Raw genomic sequence first — 25,185 nt, 5'->3', positions numbered from 1 at the left:
TTCCATCTAGTCATACCACATGCTTCTCTCAAAAAGGTAGTTTCCATAGCCTGGATTCTTGACCTCTGCAACTCATTCCAAGTCCATGTTTCAGCTGCATAAGTCTGGGTTGATAGGACTATGCTGTAATCCTTCCTTCACTTCCATAAATCTCTACCCTTCATAATTCTATAAAGGGACCCAATGACTCCTCTACCTTGTACTGCTCTCTCCCTTATCTCCACAATATCCAAGGACGTATGAGTGAAGATAACGTCTTGCAATGATTATGTATTATTACTCCAGTCTGTTCACTATGTTGGTAAGTGAAATTTTCCTATATACACTCTAAAATCTTGTCTCCACAACTCCCCATCTCCAAGAGTATCTAAATTCCTACAATCTATCACTTTAGAGTTCAAATCCCTCATTATCAGTACTTTAACATCTCCAAAAAAATTCATGTTTTACTGCTTTCTGTACTATCCTGATTGTTCCTTCATTGTATATCTGTTCTGGGTATCTGAAATTCTTTGATCTCTATAATAACAACACCACTATGCATTTCTTTCCTATACTTACTCTTCCTGAATGTATTGTTTGAATGGGTCATCTTCCACTGACTCCTGAAAATTAAGGTCAATCTTCCCCTTATTTTGCCTCCTCTTTCCCTCTTTACTATTATGTACCCCTCTTGAGAAAACAGGTAAGATTTTGGCACCAAATTTTCCTTTGGCCATATAACACAATGTGCAACCATTCTTCCTTTTCCCAGTTAATGTTAAAGTTCCTGTCTGAAAGAAGAAACCAGCAGGTGGTGAGGGTTGGTAGTAAGGAGAGCTGTACTGTATGTATAAACTTTCTATGTGTAAATTTCCCATATTGTTCCTTATGTGTTTAGCGTTAACTGCTGTCATCTTGTCTAATACTCCTACAAGCTCTGGAAAACTTTGTTTTGATGGTAACTACAGTATTTTGTGTATGTGGTCATTATGTCTCATCAACACTGTATATAGATTACTAATCATCTATACCATATAAAATGCTCCTGTCTGTCTACCTGTCTTCTGCATATAACGTGAGGAAGCTGCCAGATGTGCAACCACTAACTCCCATACACACTTTTCACTAATTCATCCATTTACTATGCAAAACTGATTTTGTTCACTTCTGGAGTGATGTATTTTCAGTAAAATATCGTACTATACAGTGTTATCATAAGTCAAATGGAAGGATGTGTAGGCAATACAGAAAGTATGAAGAGGAAAAACAGTGGGGTAAATGGTCAAGCCACAGAATTATGACATTACACTGTCCAAAGTGTAGTGGCCTAAGAACTAGGAAGTGGAGGTAGTGAGGGATGGAGAGTGCCATGGCATGGCAAAGGAGGGTGTGGGAGCCAAGGAAAGGAGTGGTGATGGTGAAGAGATAGTATGGTGGTGGAGAAAGGGTGGGGCAGCCAGGGAGGAAAGGAATGGTGATGGAGAGAGATGGTGTGGTAGTCAGGGATGAAGGTAGTGGTGATGTTGAGTGAGGGTATGGAGGCCAAGGATGGAGTGTTTGGTGGTGGTCAAGGAGGCTATGGTAGCTCTCTGTAAGAGCAAGCAAATGTGCGCCCAGAGGGCCTGTATGTTTTAAAGATGCTCACATCCCTTAACTCAGCTTATACTGTGTTTTGCAGTAAGATCACACTAGCAGTTATAATAACATATTTCACCATATATCTAAGTTCCCTTTAAATCTCTCTTAGACACCATTTCAGCATCTTCGGAGATGGCCTACTTACCTATAACAAGATAAAAAATATAATATGAAAAGCAATACATTTTAACTGCTTACATTTCTAAGTGCAAACTGAGAGGAATTTTAAATTACAATGGGGGTAAAGGAAAATATATATACAGCATTTACTTTCACTAAAGTCCAAGAAATCTAGAACACTGTCTACTATCTATGACGTTCTGCTTGCTCTTTTCCTGGCAGAAAACACCAATAATATACATATCTTAATAACCAGCACAAGAAAATATGTATAATACTGCAAAAAAGGTACTCACCATAAGAAACATCATATGAGGATTGAGCCTTCCTAAGTTCATAATTATTGCTGGAAAGATTAAGAAGAGATGTAGCACGTCCAAGATTCTCCTGGCTGTCAGCTCGCTAAAGAAAGAATAATAAAAGGAAAAAATAATAGAAAAATGAAAATATGACTCATCTTCAAAACAAAAAAACTAATATGTATTTCTGCAGATGGCAATTCCACATAAAAAAGACTAATAATAGGGAGGTTCTTAACCCTTTCAATACAGGTCAGGAAGTCCCCTAACTTCATTGTGGCACAGGGAAAAAAATAAACAGTAAAAAACAAAGTTTAACCCTTTGAACGTCACAAAGATTTTATGAGGGTTCCATGAAAGGCTGCCACTCCCTACCCAAAAATGAACATGTTATTTCCTTTTTTAAGTTTTCACTTCATATGACCATCATAAAGTTTTTTATATCTGGCATAAAATATCTGTAAAATCATAGATTGCCTTGAAATTAAAATTACATCCAAAAAATATGTAAAATCATAGACATGGCTTATATGAAGAAGCTAACATAAAGAAAAAGAGTGAACAAGGAGACAAATTTATCCCAAAGGATATAATATTCATTTTTTTTTTTTCTTTTTTTGTCGCTGTCTCCCGCGTTTGCGAGGTAGCGCAAGGAAACAGACGAAAGAAATGGCCCAACCCACCCCCATACACATGTATATACATACGTCCACACACGCAAATATACATACCTACACAGCTTTCCATGGTTTACCCCAGACGCTTCACATGCCTTGATTCAATCCACTGACAGCACGTCAACCCCGGTATACCACATCGCTCCAATTCACTCTATTCCTTGCCCTCCCTTCACCCTCCTGCATGTTCAGGCCCCGATCACACAAAATCTTTTTCACTCCATCTTTCCACCTCCAATTTGGTCTCCCTCTTCTCCTCGTTCCCTCCACCTCCGACACATATATCCTCTTGGTCAATCTTTCCTCACTCATTCTCTCCATGTGCCCAAACCATTTCAAAACACCCTCTTCTGCTCTCTCAACCACGCTCTTTTTATTTCCACACATATCTCTTACCCTCACGTTATTTACTCGATCAAACCACCTCACACCACACATTGTCCTCAAACATCTCATTTCCAGCACATCCATCCTCCTGCGCACAACTCTATCCATAGCCCACGCCTCGCAACCATACAACATTGTTGGAACCACTATTCCTTCAAACATACCCATTTTTGCTTTCCGAGATAATGTTCTCGACTTCCACACATTCTTCAAGGCTCCCAGAATTTTCGCCCCCTCCCCCACCCTATGATCCACTTCCGCTTCCATGGTTCCATCCGCTGCCAGATCCACTCCCAGATATCTAAAACACTTTACTTCCTCCAGTTTTTCTCCATTCAAACTTACCTCCCAATTGACTTGACCCTCAACCCTACTGTATCTAATAACCTTGCTCTTATTCACATTTACTCTTAACTTTCTTCTTTCACACACTTTACCAAACTCAGTCACCAGCTTCTGCAGTTTCTCACATGAATCAGCCACCAGCGCTGTATCATCAGCGAACAACAACTGACTCACTTCCCAAGCTCTCTCAGAGAAATCTACACACTTCTGAAGACATTCAAAATTTCATAAAAGTTCTTCAAAGGAGGAAGCTAACATCAGGAACATGTTGAACAATATGCCAGGTTTATCCCAAAGGCATATTACTTTCAGTTATATAAAACAGACAATACTGACAAATCTACACACTTTTGATTATTCTTTATGAAATGATAAATTGCCATAAAAGTTTTACTTCTAGCAAAGAGAAACCCTGGTACATTTATAAAGAAATTCCCATACCTTATGCATTATTTTATGCTATATACATTCAATAATCCAATTATGATGTCAAAGTATATGTAATTTCTGTGCTTGTGGGGGATTCTATAATACACACAAAGATGCAGGTGTGATGAGGTAACACCAAAATCAGAGCAACTAGGTAGTTAACAAAGTTAAGGTGGTAGCCATCAAAGGATTAGAGGAGATAATGGCATAGTTGCATTCCTGTTTAAATTTTTCAGCCTTTCATGCAAAAATGAGTATAAAATGTCAGAAACATAAAATTCAGGCACATCAGTAACCTTAGCATTCTAAAAATGTAAAGCTAAGAATAGTGTACTTAAGTATAATATCTATGTTAAACTATGTTAAATAGCCAATTAGCCATAGACACATTTCTATCACTTTTCATGACAGCTTTGAGAGGCAAATGCATACTCAATGCACCAAATTACACAAACAGTGGTAAATGTACACAAAATATAAGTGTACTGCAAGAGGTCACAGTGGTGCATGTGATCTAGTATGAGCAAAAACTACAGGAAAATGAAACACGATAAGTTACCAAGTGCACTTTAGTGTAATGATCACACTGTCAGGGGAGATACAAGAATGAGATAGAAGATGTAGAACAGTCAGTAAATATAAAGAGGAGAGACATAGCTAATGACATCTCAGCTATGTCTCTTCCTTGTATATCAACTGACTGTTCTATGTCTTCTATCTTATTCTTGTATCTCCCTGACAGTGTGATCATTGCATGAAAGTGTACTTGGGAACTTACTGTTTTTCATTTTCCTGTGTTTTTTGCATATATACAAGTGTATTGTTTGAAAATTGAGCATTCACCAGTTTGCTGAAGATCCTTCCTCATCTCTCACTAATAATAATTCTGTCACGTTTTTGGTGAACATTAAAGAGGAAAAAAATGTACACATTAACAGCTAATAAACGAAGTCAGTTGTGAGGGCTCATTGCAAAAATACCTTATGATTAGGGCTCACTGCAAAAATACCTTAATATTAATGTTTAAAACAAGGCTTTCATGTGACAGATTTCATTGTTGAACAACTCCTCACTCATGGTGGGAATTTCCTATGTCTAGCAACATGGTACAGTCTTAGAAGTCAGATGACATGATTCGCCTGCTGCCTCAGTTACCCCCTAGTACAGAGATTGGAAGGATGCAACTATTGTCTGCTGTCCTTGTATGCAGTGATATTTCTGCTACTGCTGTTCTGTGAAATTTCTCCTTTATGAGTTCCTAACCTTAGGTCCTAGTAAGTTGTTCTAGGAAGTAGAAGCTTGAATGCAAGAAAATTTGTCTACATGCAATATTTTGAGACATACTGACTGGGCCATGTTCAACACCTGGACACTTTTTTCTTCCTTCTAAAGTAATCATTCCCATAAAAACTGTCTGGTCAACCTATAAAACAGTAAGGTGACCGATAACCTGACGGATTGGTTTTCAATAACTCATACTTCATCAAAATATAAGTCACCTCACTGGTCTTCCTATATCAAATAGATCTAGCTTTTCAGGGAGGGATGCCATTAAAAGGAAGAAAAAGTAAGTTTCCAAATGGTGAACTTGGCCTGCCAGTAAATCCTGAAATCTTGCTTGGAGACACAATTTTGTGCTTCTATACAAGAATATAGGCCTTTTCTTTGGCAAATCTCTTGAGACAAATGACTTGTTACAGGTATATGATAAAATATCACCCAGTACAAAAATAGTGACGATATCATTAAACACGCACAAGATCCAGCAAAAGTTGCATCCTTCCACTCTCAAGAACATGAGGCAATTGAGGTAGGAAATTGTCATTTAAATTCTAAGACTAACATCCTGCCAGACATACAATATTCATTATAAGCACGTGTGGTAAGAGGATTTGTTCCACAAATAAAACCTCTTAAGCATCGGATTTTTTTCGAAGACTATAATATTAATTCTTTCATGTGTGCTGGGAACAACAATAATACAGGATGCTCTACAATAATTCTGAACATAAAATCAATGAAGGGAGGAGATTTACATGATAATAACTAATCAAAAAAGCTAGCGTTAATGGTGGGGTGGGACTGAATCAGAGGGAATGAGTAATTACTTACAATGAGACTCTGCCATCACAGCAGGGATAGCACTTTGCACTCACCACCTGACTTGTAGACTGATGAATGACATTTCTCACTACTGCCTCTCCTCATCTCTTCGCTTCTCTTGCTTGTTTCATAGTACTTTTTTTCTGCCACTAACACCGTAATTTTTCACTTCAGTCTCATTCACTGGACTGATAGTTTACTTCTTGTGCAATAAATCATCATTTTTGTTACTTATAAAAGTGGTGGATTCCATAGCAGTAAGAAAACATCAGGTAAGAAAATTCATGATGCAATAGAGAGGTTTTCAGAATAATACGTTTCACTCTCTTACTTCACTTCTTATTTGTTTGTACCCAAATAAAATGATATGTTCATTACATCAACATACAGTGTTACAACATAAGAATTAGACGCAGCTTTTCCATAGGTAGGAGAAAGGGAGGAAGGGCAGAACCTAGTGGTGAAGGTTACTTCTTAATCGCTTGCCTCACTTGCCACCAACACCACTTTAGCTTTCGTCTTCAACCTCACTCACAGAATTCACCGTTTACTTATGTGCAATAAACTGTTATTTCTGTTAGCTATATATGTGGTTTATCCAATATCACATTCGATATCAGTGTGCAACAATGTTATTATATACTTGTCACACCTGCTTGCAATCACATACCATTGTTACACATGTTTACTATCTTTTTTCGTCTCCATTATTCAGTTTGTTTTTCAAAACAAATAAGCAAATCACCAGACAGTGGGTCAAAGAATAGCAGTGATCAAGTGTACTTCTCCCTGATTAAGAAAATGTAGAGCTTCTTTAAATGCCATACCACCAATGTGAGGTGTCACAGGCTGTACGACATCAGCCATTCTTTTCTAAGATGCACATGTATGCTATTCCGATTTGCTTGTTTCTATCACATCAATACACCAGGTTGTGTCAAAATTTTTCAGTGTTTTTCTTAGAACATTCAGTTCAAACATAACACTTCTCCTTTTATGTGACTCACTTTTTAACCCGTCAATCCCACTGGCCTCTCAGGCCTCAACAGGACAACTTCAGTAGGGAGATTATCTTAGGTTCTTCCCACTTTTCCATGCTAGGTTTGTTATGTCTGAATGTAAATCACTTAAGGTTGGGTAAAGACATATTGAAGAGAATTATGTAGAAAAAATAGGCATCAGTAATACCATTTATACTATCAATCTATGGTACTAACAAATATATTTTTATGTGCAGGCTAACTTTACTTCTGCCCATGTTCTCCAATTTTGTAGACATCTTAAAGATCATTAGTTCATGTGCTAATTCAAAGGCTAAATAAAAGAAGTGTCCAAAAAGAAAAATATAAACATAGTCCTTATACTGTTTTGGAAGTATGAGTAAAATATTTATGTTCATCGGAGCAGTTGGTAAGAATATAAGGCTTTTGTGTAAGCTCTGCCTAACTTTGTGATGATATCATTAGTTGGTAGGTAGTAGACAGTAGGCAACCACTGACCAGAGAGGTATATTACTGGTACTACCTGTCTGGGTATCAGACGGGTTAGTGATGGCTGAATAAATGAGTTAGCACTTCAGTGGCTGTCAAGTTGCATTCCTCTGACCAAGGTAGATATCTTTTCTTTCTGCCTCACCCATATGTGGTCTGCTGGCATTCTGTCCATAAACATACAATCTCTCCTTGTCTCACATAATACATGATAACACTTAACTCTCACAACTCATTTTTAATATCTCTAGATTTTTCTAGATTTTTTATGCAATAATCCTGCCTTTGGGCAAAATGGCAGGAACAATAGATGGAAGCAGTAGGAAGGAATATTAGACAGGAGAATTAGATAGAAGCATGAGGTAGAAGCAGTAGGCAGGAACAATAGGGTGGAACATTAGGTAGAAGCAGTTGAAAGGAACATTAGGTAGTAGCCTCTGAAAACACTGTGCTACAGTTGCCCTCAGCCAGTTACCTATTAAGGGTGAGGCATTAAACGCTAAGAAGCAGCAGTGGAGTTCTCCTTGTATGGAGACTTTTGCCATGGCCAACCCCTTGAGGGAATTCATGAGTTAGCTACAAGCCTAATAAAGAGAACTGAGGAGAAAAGTATCTATATAAGAATGACAGCTTCTATACCATTCTGCAAATATGAGTGAAACTATCTGTTTGAGCAGCAGGGGTCAGTGGGAAATTGACACTCTCCTTCATAAGCTCCATCCACCCATGTAAAGTAGGAACATGAAGCAATCCTCTGTACCAAATGAAGTGTCATAAAAATGACTTCTCAATTTCTGGTAAATTATTTTCCTTCATAATGCCAAACTGGCAACCAATACAGCATAAAGGCACAGATTTGTCAAGATACCAAAGCTATATCTAATATGAGTTAAAGGTAGATTTATTATGACGACACAATGGCATCCATTATGAATGAGTGTTAATACCTATTTTGCATGTAATTTACAAAACTTTTACTGAAAAATTCCATGTAAACTCTACTGGAAGTTACTCCCAACTGTGCAAGCCACCAACATACTTCTTCTATTATCTAGAAGGTAACTGAGCCTCAAAGTCCTTCATTGTCTCTCAAATGGGAGAGGCTAATAGCCTCGGGCAACTTTCTGTCACCATGCCAATAAAACTGGAGTGATCTTAAAGGCAGAGATCTAAAAAATAAAAGATGAGGCCTACATGGAAATGCAAATACAGGAATGAACACCAGGATTATCGTGAGAGTATCGACATCTTTCCTAAACATTTACATCAGACCATATCATCTCTTTTCATCAAGGTTTTTAGCACTTTCATTCAGAAACAAGCACAGTATTGGTCTCACAAGCTCATTACCCAAAAAAAAAAAAATAAAGCTGAGGTTGTCTGAATCTTACCTGAAGTCTTCGAAGTGGACGAGGAGGACCAGGGACAGCAAAATGGCCATCAGTGTTGTTGTTGCGATAAGCAGCAGATCGATCACTCAAGCTACTAACACGAAACACTGGCTGACTGATGTTAAGGTTGGTTTCTGAATGCATTCCATACAGTGTGGGCTTATTTGGTGGTATAGCAGGTTTCATAGGCTGTGCAGGCTTAACAAGAAATGGAGAATATTTCACTGGAGCTGAGGAAAATTCGTTGAAGTGGGGCTTTTGAGGCAGTGTTGGTTTTTCAAAGTTGTTGGAGGTCAGAGACGAAGCTGATGTGTCATTATGAGCACCAAGTTCCTTGTTTTCTTCTATTAGTTGATCTGATTTAGACTGTGTAGAAAAAGACTCTGTTTTTGACAAGTGACCAGCCTTTGGTCTAATCTGGTGACTAAATGATTCTGACTTGACAATCTTTTTGTCATAACTAGTTTCCTCTGCTCTAGAAGTATATGTGGAGATTGAGAAGTTCATGACACGTGCTCGACTCTTACTTGCCTCACTACCACTATCTGAATTTTGGCAGCCTAGACTAGACTGAGTTCTGAAGCTGCCATCGCTGACATCCGATGATGAACGTGATGCTCGTACTTCTAAATCTGAGTCAAATGGTGGTGGAATATCTGGTGCAGGAGGTGGAACACTTTCATAACTGGTGTCTGAGTCTAATCTTCCACGAGTATGGGTTATCTCTGGTTCTGAAGTATCGCAGCAACTTTCATAACTAGAAACAGACTCTTTTTTCGTTTTACTTTCTAAACGGGACGTCAATGAAACAGATTCTTTACTCTCAACTGGAACTTTGGCAATAACTTGTGGGACATAAGCATACTGGACGGGTACGTTGGCCCTGACTGAAAGAGCCTCTATATTTGCCTCCACATCTAGTTTCGTTTTTGCCGCAGCTGGAGCTGTTTCTTTGATGTGTGGTTTAGGCATTTGTACAATTGTCTCCATACCCCTGGTCTTTGGTTTCAGCTCTACAATTCTTGGCTCATTGTTATTTGTTTCTTTTATTGTTGATTTTAATTCATCTATTACACTTTGCTTTGCTTTCTCTTCAGATTTATAAGTAGAAGAAAAACTGGAGGTAGAATTATTTCTGCTGGACACATTACTTACAGATTCATTACTTTCCTCTCCTGCCTTCATAGAAGCTTTCTTCTCTATGATATTTACACTTCTGGATTCACTGATGGAACCATTCGAAAAATTCTTAAACCCAGAGGGAACTTCATGAAGAATTTCTGGTGCTGTCTCTGATGATGTACTTGAAGAATCATCATTCAACCTAGAAGATGGGCCATCTCTGAAGGGAGTAGGAGGGTCTGGGGTCTTGTAATCCCAGCTGTTGTCTGAGTAAGACTGAGGTAATTTGTGTGTCTTTTCCAAAGATAACTGCGCTGAAGATTCATCTGAATGTTCTGAAGATTTACTTTCAGTTTCCAAATCAGCAAGAGCTGCCTGAAGATAGCTTTCCATGTCTCGACTGGATATCTGTGAAGAAAGACATGTTGACAATGTATGGGAAAATGTCTTACATTACTGTAATTCTAAGAAAGCTGACCAGAGTGTGCTGAAAAACCTCAAACACATGAAGTGGATAAGCAAAGGAGGACTGACTTAGAGCATCTACATGTCCCAAGAAGTAGGGTGAAAGGGAACCAAGAATAAGATGGAAGGACAGAGTGAAGAAGGCTTTGGAGTATCAAGGTCGATACAATAAGGAGGAGGTATTGGAGCCTGAACACTCTGGAAGGTGGGAGCCATACATGGGGCATGGGATAGATCAAACTGGATTGCTGTGTTATTTAGGGGAAAGGGGTGACATACTGTCAATGAACTAAACCAGGGCAGGTGAAGTGGTCAAAGTAAACTATGGAATAGTTCCTAACAATAACTTGCTGTTGTGCGAGAAATAACTTGGTACATCTTTTTTATTACCTAACTGCTTTTTCTTCCTCAATAAGGTAGTATCAGGAACAAAGGAATGATGGCTTCAATTCCATGAATTCACTCTCTAGCTGTCATGTATGATGTACTGAAAGCACAGCCTACTATCCACATCCAAATCCCACAAACTATACTAGGTTTACTTTAACCAATCTTTCTGTCCCTGTTCAGCATGATAAAAGTGCATCGCCTCACATGAATGACATCAATCAAATTAATTCTATTACATACATGCCTCTCACCCTCCTGGATTTCCAGATCTCAATACTACAATGCCTTGTCCATTCCACCCTCCCATCTTTTCAGTCCCAGCCTCTCCTTGCTCTACCAATCTACAGCAAAGAAATCTTCTAGGTCACTCTTCTTTTGCTCATATTCTCTATATGTCCAATCCACACCATTTCAGCACATCCTGGTCAGCTTTCTCCATCAAAATGCACAAACTTCCACTTCTCTCTATTACATACCTTTACTCATTCCTTATGTGATTAACCTGACTCACACCATGGATCATCTTCAGGCATTTCATTCTTAACTTGCTCATCCTTTCCCTTTCTTTTGTTCAATGCCCAAGACTCACATCCATACATAAAACACTGTTAAGACCACTAAACACTTATATGTACCCACCTCTGCCCAAACAGATACTGACCTCTCATTCCATACACTCCACAATGCAACCATGACCTTAGCCTTAACTTCAGTTTCCTTAGTCCATCAAATGTCATGTTCACTCCCAGGTGCCTAAAAACCTCAAGCACTGTGCTTCCTCCTGTCCCCCCTTTCAAATTTACACTTACATCTACATGTCTCTCCCCCTTCCTGCACCTTAGTAACTTACTTCTGTTCACTTTGTCTCAATTTCCTCTTTTCAAATGCTTTCCCAAACTCTTGTTATCGGTTACCCCTCTAATCTGCCACCAAGGCCACGTCATCAGAAAGCAGTAAGGGAAAAGCTGGGAATGTTTGATGCTACAGTAGTCCTGTCAGTACTGTACAGATGTGAGGCATGCACCATACGCAAAAATGTAAAGAAGAGTGTTGATGTGTTGGAAATAAATGTTGGAAATAAAATGTATGAGGACAATATGGGGTATGATGGTGGTTGATTGAATAAGAAATAACTGGGTAAGAGAAAAGTGTGGTTGTAAAACAAATATGTAAAATATAGTTGAAAAGGTAGGGCTGAAATGGTTTGGATATATGGCGAGGATGAGTGAGGAGAGCATGACAAAGAGTATAAGGATGTCAGAAGTGGAGAAAACAAGGAAAATGGGGATACCATGGAGGAAGTGGAAGGATGAAGAGAAAGATGTGGCTTGAGGACCAGCACCAGCATCATAACCCTGTTAGCCTTATGCTGGTTCTGGAGAAGGTTGAGAGTCTGTACAGAGACTTTAAGACTAAGCTTGATGGCAGTGCTGGTAGCACTGAGTTCATTCGTTACAGGTAGGCATAAGAGTATACATTAATTTTCTAAAAGTTTTTCAATGTATCATCTTTTTTCTTTATGTTTTTCCAAATTATAAACACTTCATCCTATGAACAGGGTCTGGGAGCAGAACCCATTCAAAACCTGGGGGTCTCACTGTACTTAGGATTGGCCAATTTGGTAAATATTACTTTCCAGAACTATGAATGATTGAATCTCAAGTCATAAGGTAAAAATATTTATTTTCTATTATAATTCTTGTGCACCAATTCATAGTTTAAAAAAATCAATTATGCACCAGAAGTGTTAAAAGTCACAAAAAATGCACCAATCTGTCATACATAAATTAAAAAATGATAAACAAAACAAATGGAAAATTATGCCATGGCCACCCAAGAACTTCTAGAGAGAATAAACAAATTCCCAATGTAAATATAAGAACTGGAAACCAACCTTGTGATTGCTAGGCTCCTGTAGGGCATCAACATAATGCAGGGTTCCTTCAACATCCGGAACTCTGATGTTGGGTAGTGGAGGTTCTATTACCTCTGTCTTTACTGACTCAATCCCCTTGCTTTTGCCACTAGTCTCTTGAGCTGTCTTTCCCCTGCTGTCTCCTTCAGAGTCAGTGACGGACAATGACGAGACTGATTCTGTATTCAAAACTTGATCTACTTCATCATTGTTAATGACAGTGGACTTATTCTGTGACATAGAAGATACACGTTTGTTTATGAATTGTTTTCTCTCTTCATTTTCATGACCTGTGTATTCTTCCTGAGGACATCTATCGTGTTGTTGGCTATCCTCTATGTGGGCATTATTCTTTACTCTCCTGCTGACCACATTTTCCTCACTTGTTTCAGAGGAAAAGCTAGCAGTACGAGTTTGTACCTCATGATCTGTTACAAGTGAGAATAAGAAACTGATTAGTTTAAAAACTTTGCACTTCGCAATACAACCTAATGTATACTACAATATATATATTTCAATAAACTACACATGTAAAAAATATAACAAACTACATAACTGAATACAAAAGCATGCAAATTATATCTTCAATTACATCTCCCATGTTAATATTACGCTAAATGTTAATATCTACTCCAAAACACAATTTGACAATGGGTATCTATTCTTATTCTGTGTTATGATAGCTGCTGTATCATGTAAAATTCTACTCATACAATAGTTTCCCTTATTACTTGAAAAAAATTGACTGACCAAACCAAAAGACTGAATAAGCACCATAAGAAGCATACTGATAGAACCCAATGGAAACCTTCAACATGCAAACCTGTATCTGAGCACAGAGAAGAGCTGGAGGCAAGTCGAGGTCGTAAAGGAGGTCCACGAAGCATCCCTTCATTGAAGACTTGAGGGGAAATCTGAGCAGAGCTCTCAGAAGTTTCTTGGAGAGATCCAATTAGTTTTGGTTGTTCCTGAAGTGAATCACATGGGCTACTACTATGAGACTCAGGCAATTCCAACCCCTTACTGTGAAGAGAATCCAAGCTGTTCCAGCTTTTAAGATCTGCCATCATGGCCAGGTACCCAGCTCGATAACTGCTTGCTGTTGTTGGTGCAGGTAGAGCAGCATTGGGAGGAACAGGAGAGGACATGGTGGAAGAGTTGTGTGAGGAATGAGAAGAAAATGAAGTCTTTACACTATTGTTGCAATGATTCATGACAACAGGAGCATCATCAGGATCCTGAGATGTATCACTCATCTTGGATGTCATACTAGGTGTTCGTGATGGAGCTGGTGAAGCGTAGGAGTCACTATCAACCCCTTCCTCAGATAACAAGGACAACATGTCAGGGTCTATCTTCGACAATCCTGAAATGTGAACATTAAATTCCTCATCTGGAGGCTCTTGGATAATTTTTTGAAATTCTTCAGCATGTGAGAGATGTGAAACCTGTGAAGTATCACAGCTCATAACGCTCTCAGCAGCTTTTGTTCTTAAAGTGGCAGTTAAAGATATATCTTGAGATATTTGTAATTCTCCTCTGTGGAATGCTTCATTTGAAGTTGCTATTTCTTCTGGTCTGTGTGCTGCTACTGGTGGGGCAGGAGCCCGTTTTTTGGGTGGGGTTTGAGTTACAGGTACATGTTTTGGCTGAGTTTTAGTTCTAGGAACAAAATCATCCTCAAATGAGAGATCCAATTTTCTGTTACTAATATTTTGATGACCTGCTGTTTCTGGTGAGGTTAATGGAGTACTGTGATCTATGTTGGAAAATTCATTTCTTAATGCAGAATTAGATGGTGGTCCTGGAGCTTTTTTCTTTGGTAAAGGTTGCGAGGCAGCCTTTTTAATATTTGTAGAAATATAATGTGAATCAAATGGTGGTAATTCTTGTTCATTCTGGTCAGTTGCTGGACTACCTTGAAGGCTCAGGTTGACTGAACTTAATGAGTTACCAAAGACATTCTTGGGTTCAAACAAGTCTTCATTGAAGTCCATATCATCATCATCATCATCAAATACTACATTATTCTGTCTAACAAGCTCTTTACCCCTTGCTAGAGGATTCTTATTTGAACTTTTTGATGATTTACCCTTAGTTACAAACTTTTCATTACTGACTTTTTGCGTTTTCCCATCAACTATGAATGTACTACAAGCATCATTTTCACCTTTTTGATTACCTGTATGTGACTTTGTAACAACCCTAAATGTTGGGATATCTGGCATAACCTCCATACTAACAGTCTGTGGCATTATGACATCATCAATATTTTGAAAATTTTTGGCACTAACACCATCACTGGTACAGCTAAGACCACCATCTTGATCCTTTAACTTTTTGTTTTCCATAACAGTCAAGTTATCTCTTTCCTGAATGATCTCTGTGGTTAGCATCTGACTCTTCTGATTTGCTGGTGAATCAGCAGATGCAGACTGATGTTCATGGGAGGAAAGATGACATAAGACTTGATCCTCTTGGTGCTGGTGGTCCTGGCAGTTGTGGTGATGGGGACCCTCTGGTTCAGCTAACCTGTCAGGAGAGATGACGCCACTTGCTGTGCTGTTCACTTTGCTGTTGCCGGTGCTCTGGTTTAGATTAGCTGCTGTTGCTGCTTCGTGCTGCATTCCCAAGGTGACTCCAGCAGCAACAGTAGCACGTGCAGCAGTGGGTGAAGGAGGTTTGTTGGTAGCAGAAAAACTTTGATGCACAGGTGTCATATTGGAAGAAGGAGTGTTGGAGGTAGGGTATGGACTACTGGAGAAGGTTGCGCCAAGGTTAGTGCATTCTGTGGAGGGTTAGTACAGCCAATTACCAAGCATGCAAAGGATACTAATATCTGACATGCAAACCAGACATGAGCTGTTACAGTCATATGCCATGCTATTATATAACTTTAAGTTAAATATTAGAGCAGAATTATTCATAATCTTCCACACTGTCTTTAATATGGATGTTATATTTGCATAAACAATTAGACAGATAAATTTCTTCTCAAACTCAGGACATATATTGCAAACTGAAGATGGCAAAGTCCTGTATAATCATGTCATCATACATGCACTTCCTTTAAATGCATACTTATCCATGCTTCTACAAATATAATCAAAATTCATTGACTTTTATATAGCCTACAGAGCAAGGAAGTACCTATATACTATGTTGATTTCCATGCATGAAATACTTTGAATAAAATCTTTATGTGAATAGCTACAGCTGCATACAAATAAAAATAAACATTCTACAAGCAACACAACACCATATCCTTGAAAAATTGCAAACACATTTATCTGTATTTATAATACTAGTACTTTAACTCAAATGTATATAGTTTTAATTTACACATATCTAGATTTGCCACATGGTAATACTGTACTATAAATGAATATTTAAACTACAATGTATTACTTGATAACAGCAAGTTTAGTTCAAAATGCTAACTTGTGCTGACTCTCAAGAATTTCTCCCAGATCATTGAGGAAATCATTCCAATCATCTTCCATATTGCCATCATCAAGAAATACCTGTGGAGCAGGCATGAGCTTACCGGAGGCAGAAGATGGTGGTGGGGGACATTCTATATCTGGTGGAGGAGGCAGAAGAGGGCTAGTGGCCTGCTGTTGTTCTACACTACTCAGTGATGACACTGAGCTTACATGGGAGGAAGTTGGGGAGGAGGGATGGATATCTGGTGGTTGCTGAGGGGGATCATGGTGTGCCTCCCCATTCATCAAGGGCCTGGCATCTTCAACAGGGGACTTTGGGGGTATTGGGGATTCTGATTCTTCTGGAATGGCAGATGGGCGTGTGGAATCATCCTGTCGGGTGGGTGGTGGCTTAGGAGGGGGTGGAGCTCTCCGTTTGCCCCGTGAAGAAGACAAAGACAGGCTGGATGTGGACACCACTGAAGTTAAATTGGTGGTCTGGGGGCCTTGAGCACCACGCACAGCCTCAGCACTACTTATTTCTGATCCTGCTGGGCTGTGAACAAAAGATCAAGATTAAAAATGGCCTTTTGAGAGACAATTCTAAAATCTAATCTTTCATGTCTTGTTGAACATTGCCACCAAGAAGTAATTTTGCCCCCATAAAGCTTATCAGTGAGTTATGTGCACCAATTCTGTGATCCTTAACAAAATTATTTTTCAAAAATTAACTGACCCCCTACTATGAAACTTCATGAAGATGAACAAACTGAAGAATTCCCATTCCTCTACAGTTAACAATTTAGAACATGCTAGAAAAGCCCCAATACATCAAAGAGTCCTGTAGATTTTACTATCTTTCACATCAAAAGTTCTTATGATGGGGAGAAATCCTTGTTGGGGCCCAGATTTAAAATATTACTAATATAAATAATATGTAACATTCATAATATTGTACATAATAAAATTCTTGAATAAATATTTTGAAGTCAAAAGCCTCAACCAGGTCCTTCTCATGACCAAATTTTATATTTTTTCTTATCCTCTTGTGACAGACATGGTAAGGGCAAAAATTTCCCAATTATGCTGCTACGGTAAATAACGTATAACATATAACACTATAAATAAAAAATCTTGATCAAATATAGTACAAAGGTGTTGCACTGTAATCATCAAGTGTATTCACCATAAGTGGGCACTAAATGTCCCCCCAAAACTGAATAACACAATACAATACTGTATTACTATTTAGAATAATAATCAGGTATCAATTTATTTCAAATTTTGTCACATTTACAAGTGGTGGACCAAGTACAGACAGTCTCAAAAATTACTTCCACACATCCCAAATTTATAAAAAGTGTGACACTGAGTCTTCCTTTTTCATGCAGAAAACTCTAGTGAAGAACAAAAGTTCACATTAAAGGACAAAAGTCCAAATTGAAGCTAGGCCATGACTGAAGAATAAAAAGGTGTTAAACAGATGAAATGCTAACTTCAAAAGTTTGGAAAAGAAATATTTGCCCTTTAAAAAGGGACGGGTTAGGAAACACATAAGGGGTATAGAGTTCCACTGCCTCTCAGTGCTGGGAAAGAAACAGGCATCACGAAACCCATGTCTGAGTTGCAAACAACAATGTAACCATGTGATACAGTAACTATCTATCTATCTGTATCTCTGAAGCCCATTCTCTCTAGGAACTCACATCAAGTGAGTGGCTATGACAAAAGTCTCCTCTTATCCCCGTCCTTACATGTCCCCTTGCAAACATCATTCCATACATTATTGCGCCATTGCTCTCCCTCCAGTACTCTTCCACTCTATTTCTCCATGTCACAGATGGTCTTCCTCTCACACCAACCTCTTTAATCATACTATCATACAATCTCCCTGCAAACTTCTCGGTGTGCAGTCTTTCCACACACCTAAACTACCTAAAGGTATCATGTTTTACCCACTCTGCAACTCCACAATTCACTCCTTCTGCAATCCCTGCCATATCAAATCATTCATTCATACACCCCCTCATTACTTTCTTCATTCCATATAGTTTTACTACACACTTCTCTCAAATAACTCATTTTCAAAGCTTGGACTCTTGACCTCTGTGGCTAATCTTACGTCCATGTTTCACCTGCATAGGCAGAGGTCAGGAAGCCTAGGCAGTCCCTTACTCTTTTCTTCATATCCATACTTACACCTATACCCTTCATCATTCCATTAATGACCCCAATGACTCTTCTACCCTGTATTGCTCTCTCCCTTATTTCTCTTCCATATCATCACACTTACCCAAGATAGCTACCAAATACTCAAAGTCTGTCACCTCTTCTAATCTTTCTACCTCATATCTATAACACAGTTTCATACACATTTCTTTTTTCACTATAACAGGCTCTACAAAATATATACTTTCACTACAATCCATTTCAAATACCATTACTTTACTTTTACTTACATTTACCCTCAATCACCAATTTTACCCACCTCATAAAATACACTTGCAACCTTCAGCTACTCCTCTACACTCTCATCAAACAACATACTATCATTCAAAAACAGGGTTGTCACTAGCCACCATACCTTACCAACACCCTCCATCTCTGCAAACCTTCCTTGTTTTTGCTTTTTTCTCTTCTATCACTCCATTCATGTATATGCTAAAAAGCCATAGGGACATGAACTCTCCATCCACTCATACACATGCATTTGCTCCTGTAAAGAAGGCTTTCACAACATCTAACGTCCTTAACACATCAATTACAGCATTCCTCCTGACTCTCTTCATATGTTTTCTCCAGATCCACAAAAGCTGCATAAAACATCTTACCTTTTACTGGATTCATTTAAACAGTCGTTCTCACCACAAAAATCTGATCCAAATATCCCCTTACACAAATTATTAGCTCTTGGAAGCAGAAACCAATAATATCTACAGAGATGGAAAGAGAAGCAATGCTGTTGTTTAGGGAACATTGGTTGCATTTTGAGGTCAGAATAAGAAAGTTGGATCACTTTGGACTCAACTCTCTCTTCTAAGTATGTACAGGAAGAAACTCTCCAGGTGTGAGAGTAGCACTCTACACAATGAAAAATCAAACCTATGCATAATTGTTCTGATTAAAATACATGACCTCAACATCTCTTAGTGCTTTAGGGGAAGACTCAGCTCTTTGTGTAATGTGGGGGGTTCCCATGATAAGTTAGAAGTCAGAATGATACAAAGTATGTTTGCTGAAAAGAATGAATGTTACAGTAATACCAAGCATATATACCAAGTCAAAAGATGGAATTACAGAACTGCCAAATGAGACAGGGAAGTTGTGAGTAATTTTTGATGGAGCGATAGGTAGAAACTGGGTCTTGGAGACATTAAGCTTAACCAGATTTCGTCTACCCCACTGAGATATTCTGTCCGAGTCTGAGTTTCATAAAAAAGTTGTGTAGATATGAGATGCAGATTGAGCAAGGAGCAAAACTGAAGGGTGCGGAGGAATACAGATGAGTCATCAGCGTATGAGTGCATTTGGTTATTTGTGAAAGAAATGAAACTGTAGATAAAACAGGAAGAAAGCAGAGGGGCCAGGACAGAACCATGATGGGTACTGCTGTTGATGGAGAAAGGAGTGGCTGATCCATCAACAACCATAGAGAATGACCAGCAAGAGAGGAATCCAATATGAGGGAGTAAAGTGATGGATGAAGGCCAATCATATCATCTGCCTCTTTCTAATTTTTCAACTTAATTTCTCAAATATTCCTGTCACCTATTATATCTAATCACTCCTAATTCATCTTCTTAAGAGCATCTCTCTCAGTACTTGAAGCTGTCTGTCTCCAAGTGAGCCCCAACACTCCCCACTGCATTTCCCCTTAGCATCTTAATTCTGTTGGCCTCCACTTTCCCATCCCCTCAAACAGTCTTCTTTCTGTACCACTCTGCCTACCCCTCCGTCGGATCCATATGCAATCCTTAATCAACCTGAGCAGGCAAAAACACGTCCCATCCCTATGTCTCAACAATACTTCTTAACCAAACAAAAACATTCATTCCCTATTCTTCAGTGTGAGAAGGAGCATGTACGGTGGATGCGTGGTACCTACCTGGTTTGGGGTGAACGCTGGTCAGCCTCATGGTACCCTGATGAGTCTGAGCTTCGACGTGAGAGACTGTTACCTCCACCCTCGCCACCACCACCCTCATCCTGTTCACAAAGGGTCATACAGTCATAAAAAAAAGTGATAATTGCAATACATCACTAAAATACATCAAAAAATTACAAAATAGTCTTAAAATGGCAGCAAGACAATACAAATAAACAGAGACAAATGGGACAAAAAAGGATGTTATAGTCAAACAGTAACACTAATATTAATCCAGAAATAGAAGAATTATACAGACATACATTCTATATCTTAACCACAAACAAATGAGTAATGCAGTAATGCACTTTATCATTAAAAGTGAAAAGCACACAAATGAGGTTCAGAGCACGGTCAGTTCACTACATAACACAAACTACTGATATTATATGGACTAATTTCATTAAGCTAGAAATTCTTTAAACGAATCATATTTAGTATTACTTCAGTGATACAGTCTCTTCAACCAAAACTGTAATATACATATATTTCATGGGGACACGCTTACGAATAGTAACTAACCATCAAGTGAATAAGTTGAGCTTTATTCACTGCCAATCAACAAAACACCATCTAATCTGGGTATCACAGACGGCGCACACAAAACATTCACTGCCACTTAACAGAACACCAATTATTCTAGGCATGGCATCACCTACGGCACATATAACATTCACTCCCACACCGAAAACAAGCTAAACAAATCAAATGCCATCGTAATACTAACTGGTGCCAGATTTGGTCTCAGTAAACAATCCTTTAGAATCATTTACAGACAATTCATCCACTCCATAAACTACACCTCACCTGCAACCCACGCAAAACTTGGAAATCAGAACAATCATCGGCTAACAACCACAAACACTCAACAACTACACAAAGGAACAAAGATCCTCCCTGTGCAAACCCAGTTCAATATGCTCAGCACTTAATTCTTTGGAGCAGCACTGGACCCTTCCCGTTTAAACCACTCCATAACTAACCACCAATTCCAAAGTACAAATAAAAAGTTTCAGCAGCCTATACCTACTGTTCCCTCCACTTCTATCATTTCATCTGCACTCTGAACGACGCCCCGCCAGTCTAGTCTTCTGTTTCAAAAGCAAATATGATAAACCAACGAACCACGTAGAATAAAGCACTCAATCACAGGCGGCTTAGCAACCACAAATACCCACCAGTTACACCATGAAACCAACAAGACTAACAAAATACATACATTCAGCATTGAAACGACAAGCACTAAATAACCGCCCTCCCAAATAAGGACTTAAATACCACCCCTAACAACACACCACACTCCCTAGGCAAACAAAAGTTACACTTTCCCGTCTATTCTCTAGACATCACCCATCCCTACAGAACAACAATCATCAACTCAACACAGTGAAAACATCAGACACTTGGAAGTTGGTTGTTAGTTACAGAGTGGATTAGGTGGGAGGGATCTAGTGCTTTTGCAAGGAATTCAGTCCTAAGCATATCAAACAGGGATTGAAATAGGGTGGATCTTGGTTTCATGGTGTAACTGTTGAGTATTTGTAGATGCTAAACCGCCAGTGATTGTTTGAGTGCTCTATTATGCGTAGTTTGCAGCTTTGTCATATTTGCTTTTGAGACAGGAAGGCCAGGCTGGTGAGGCGTTGTTTAAGGTACAGCAGATAAACTGTTTGTAGATACAAAGATTCTTTTTCATGTCCAAATCTGGTGCCAATAAGTGTTCTCTGGGTATTTAGTTTGTGTGTTGCTTCTGTACTGATGTCCTTAGTGTGAGATGTGAACGTAAAGTGTGTATCGTATGTGATGCGTACAATAATTGGAATTTTGTTTAGAGGGGGTGAACGTTCATTCAAGGTGACTAGAGGGTTTGATTGACTGAAGACTTCTGTGGACATTCCGATGTTTTGTTCTGGTTGAGCCACTTTTCCAACTGTGTAATGTACATAGTGCTGTATAATTGTTGATCATGTGGTGTCTAGATGCTGTGATGCGACTGTGAGTAGAAGACTGTGGTAAAGACGAGAGGCGACGGGACTCACCTTGCCGTTGGTGTGTGAGGCTGATGATGGAGCTGCTGCGGCTGGTGGGGGCGCAGGCGCCTGTCTCTTCCTGGACCTAGCGAGGTTGAGGGTAGAGGATGGGCGTGAGAGCTGGGGCTGGGGCTGGGCCGATGTGAGAGTGGTGGAGGAGGAGGCGAGGGAGACGGGGCGTGGGGTGGGGCGGCCGTCAGCGGACTCGTCCGAGCGGGCAGGGCTGACGCTCCTCTCCCCAGCACTGCCCGACGAGACGCTACTCTCACCCGTGGACTGAACAAATTAATAACAAACCATTATAATGAGTCAATCCAAAAACATAAAACATTACGATGATTCTATATGAAATTCAGATGATATGAAATTAGACCACACTTAGAATTTCAATGCGATTCAACAAGATTCCCCAATACCAACGATAATTATCTATAAGCCAAAATTTTCTCGGGAGAAATTTGCACTAAAGGCATTCTAACCAACGATACACAAGAGGTGATCTTGGACTTGGCTTCAAGCAAGCAGGTACCGTATATCGATTTTATGTGCAGGTCATCCTACATAGCATTCTCAGCAAACATGAGAGTACTACAAGTGATCAGGAACTATACAGGTACATCTACAGGGCCATCCTACAAAATACGAGGTTTTAGGGTACTGTACTGTATTCTAGATTATTCTCTCAACTGAAAATTCAAGATCAATTACTTCATGATCGTAAATCTAAGACTTCTGGGGCATTTGTTTGCATACATACGTAAAATCATCTTGCTCTTGTAGAAAATATTCCAGTTCATGAAACTGACTTAAAAATGCAGAGCTACATCATGGAAAGAAAGAGATTTAACCCAATTAGCGTTTTCTTTATAATTAAGTGTAACATATTCCCCAGCACAAAGTTTGTATCAGGCCAGACTATCACAAGAGGGACACCACAAGTAGTCACAATAACAGTAACAATCCAACCGTGTTCAACATTTTATGTATGTATGATTCATGGTGAGGTGCCTGATAATTGGCGGAATGCTTGTATAGTGCCACTGTAAAAAGGCAAAGGGGATAAAAGTGAGTGCTCAAATTACAGAGGTACAAGTTTGTTGAGTGTTCCTGGGAAAGTATATGGGAGGGTATTGATTGAGAGGGTGAAGGCATGTACAGAGCATCAGATTGGGGAAGAGCAGTGTGGTTTCAGAAGTGGTAGAGGATGTGTGGATCAGGTGTTTGCTCTGAAGAATGTATGTGAGAAATACTTAGAAAAGCAAGTGGATTTGTATGTAGCATTTATGGATCTGGAGAAGGCATATGATAAGAGTTGATAGAGATGCTCTGTGGAAGGTATTAAGAATATATGGTGTGGGAGGCAAGTTGTTAGAAGCAGTGAAAAGTTTTTATCGAGGATGTAAGGCATGTGTACGAGTAGGAAGAGAGGAAAGTGATTGGTTCTCAGTGAATGTTGGTTTGCGGCAGGGGTGCGTGATGTCTCCGTGGTTGTTTAATTTGTTTATGGATGGGGTTGTTAGGGAGTTGAATGCAAGAGTTTTGGAAAGAGGGGCAAGTATGCAGTCTGTTGTGGATGAGAGAGCTTGGGAAGCGAGTCAGTTGTTGTTCGCTGATGATACAGCGCTGGGTGGCTGATTTGGGTGAGAAACTGAAGAAGCTGGTGACTGAGTTTGGCAAAGTGTGTGAAAGAAGAAAGCTGAGAGTAAATGTGAATAAGAGCAAGGTTATTAGGTACAGTAGGGTTGAGAGGCAAGTCAATTGGGAAGTAAGTTTGGATGGAGAAAATCTGGAGGAAGTGAAGTGTTTTACATATTTGGGAGTGGATTTGGCAGCGGATGGAACCATGAAAGCGGAAGTGAATCATAGGGTGGGGGAGGGGGCGAAAGTTCTGGGAGCGTTGAAAAATGTGTGGAAGTCGAGAACGTTATCTTGGAAAGCAAAAATGGGTATGTTTGATGGAATAGTGGTTCCAACAATGTTACTTGGTTGCGAACCGTGGGCTATCGAGTTGTGCGGAGGAGGGTGGACGTGCTGGAAATGAGATGTTTGAGGACAATATGTGGTGTGAAGTGGTTTGATCGAGTAAGTAATGAAAGGGTAAGAGAGATGTGTGGTAATAAAAAGAGTGTGGTTGAGAGAGTAGAAGAGGGTGTTTTGAAATGGTTTGGTCACATGGAGAGAATGAGAGAGGAAAGATTGACAAAGAGCATATATGTGTGTCAGAGGTGGAGGGAACGAGGAGAAGTGGGAGACCAAACTGGAGGTGGAAAGATGGAGTGAAAAAGATTCTGAGTGATCGGGGGCCTGAACATGCAGGAGGGTGAAAGGCGTGCAAGGAATAGAGTGAATTGGAACGATGTGGTATATCGGGGTCGACGTGCTGTGAATGGATTGAACCAGGGCATGTGAAGCGTCTGGGGTAAACCATGAAAAGTTCTGTGGGGCCTGGATGTGGAAAGGGAGCTGTGGTATCGGTGCATTATTACATGACAGGTTCATTATTACATGACAGCTACAGACTGAGTGTGAACGAATGTGGCCGTTGTCTTTTCCTAGCGCTACCTCACACACATGAGGGGGGAGGGGGTTGTTATTTCATGTGTGGCGAGGTGGCGATGGGAATGAATAAGGGCAGACAGTATGAATTATGTACATGTGTATGTATCTATATGTCGGTGTGTGTGCATATATGTATACGTTAAGATGTATAGGTATGTATGTGCGCGTATGTGGACGTGTATGTATATGGATATGTATGTGGGTGGGTTGCGCTATTCTTTTGTCTGTTTCCTTGCGCTACCTCGCTAACGCCGGACACAGCGACATAATATAT

General features: G+C 39.5%; 1 protein-coding gene across 6 annotated transcripts in view; it reads right to left on the bottom strand.

Moving 5' to 3' along the window:
• The window catches only part of LOC139754635 (uncharacterized), a 529,511-nt gene that overhangs the window by 70,021 nt on the left and 434,305 nt on the right, over window positions 1–25,185 (bottom strand). For 5 of the 6 annotated variants that reach the window (XM_071672137.1, XM_071672139.1, XM_071672135.1 and 2 more), the window contains 7 exons: window positions 22,362–22,628; window positions 20,284–20,384; window positions 16,301–16,734; window positions 13,577–15,541; window positions 12,733–13,181; window positions 8,862–10,391; window positions 2,037–2,142 (listed from right to left, as the gene is read on the bottom strand). In XM_071672137.1, the coding sequence (XP_071528238.1) occupies window positions 2,037–2,142; window positions 8,862–10,391; window positions 12,733–13,181; window positions 13,577–15,541; window positions 16,301–16,734; window positions 20,284–20,384; window positions 22,362–22,628 (4,852 nt within the window). The remainder of the gene's footprint in view (window positions 1–2,036; window positions 2,143–8,861; window positions 10,392–12,732; window positions 13,182–13,576; window positions 15,542–16,300; window positions 16,735–20,283; window positions 20,385–22,361; window positions 22,629–25,185) is intronic. The other variant, XM_071672141.1, reaches the window with a different exon arrangement.

This window comes from Panulirus ornatus, chromosome 17, assembly GCF_036320965.1.
Source record: "Panulirus ornatus isolate Po-2019 chromosome 17, ASM3632096v1, whole genome shotgun sequence".
NCBI lineage: Eukaryota > Metazoa > Arthropoda > Malacostraca > Decapoda > Palinuridae > Panulirus > Panulirus ornatus.
The sequence above is the reverse complement of the archived record's forward strand: the minus strand, read 5'-3'. Positions and strand labels throughout refer to the sequence as shown.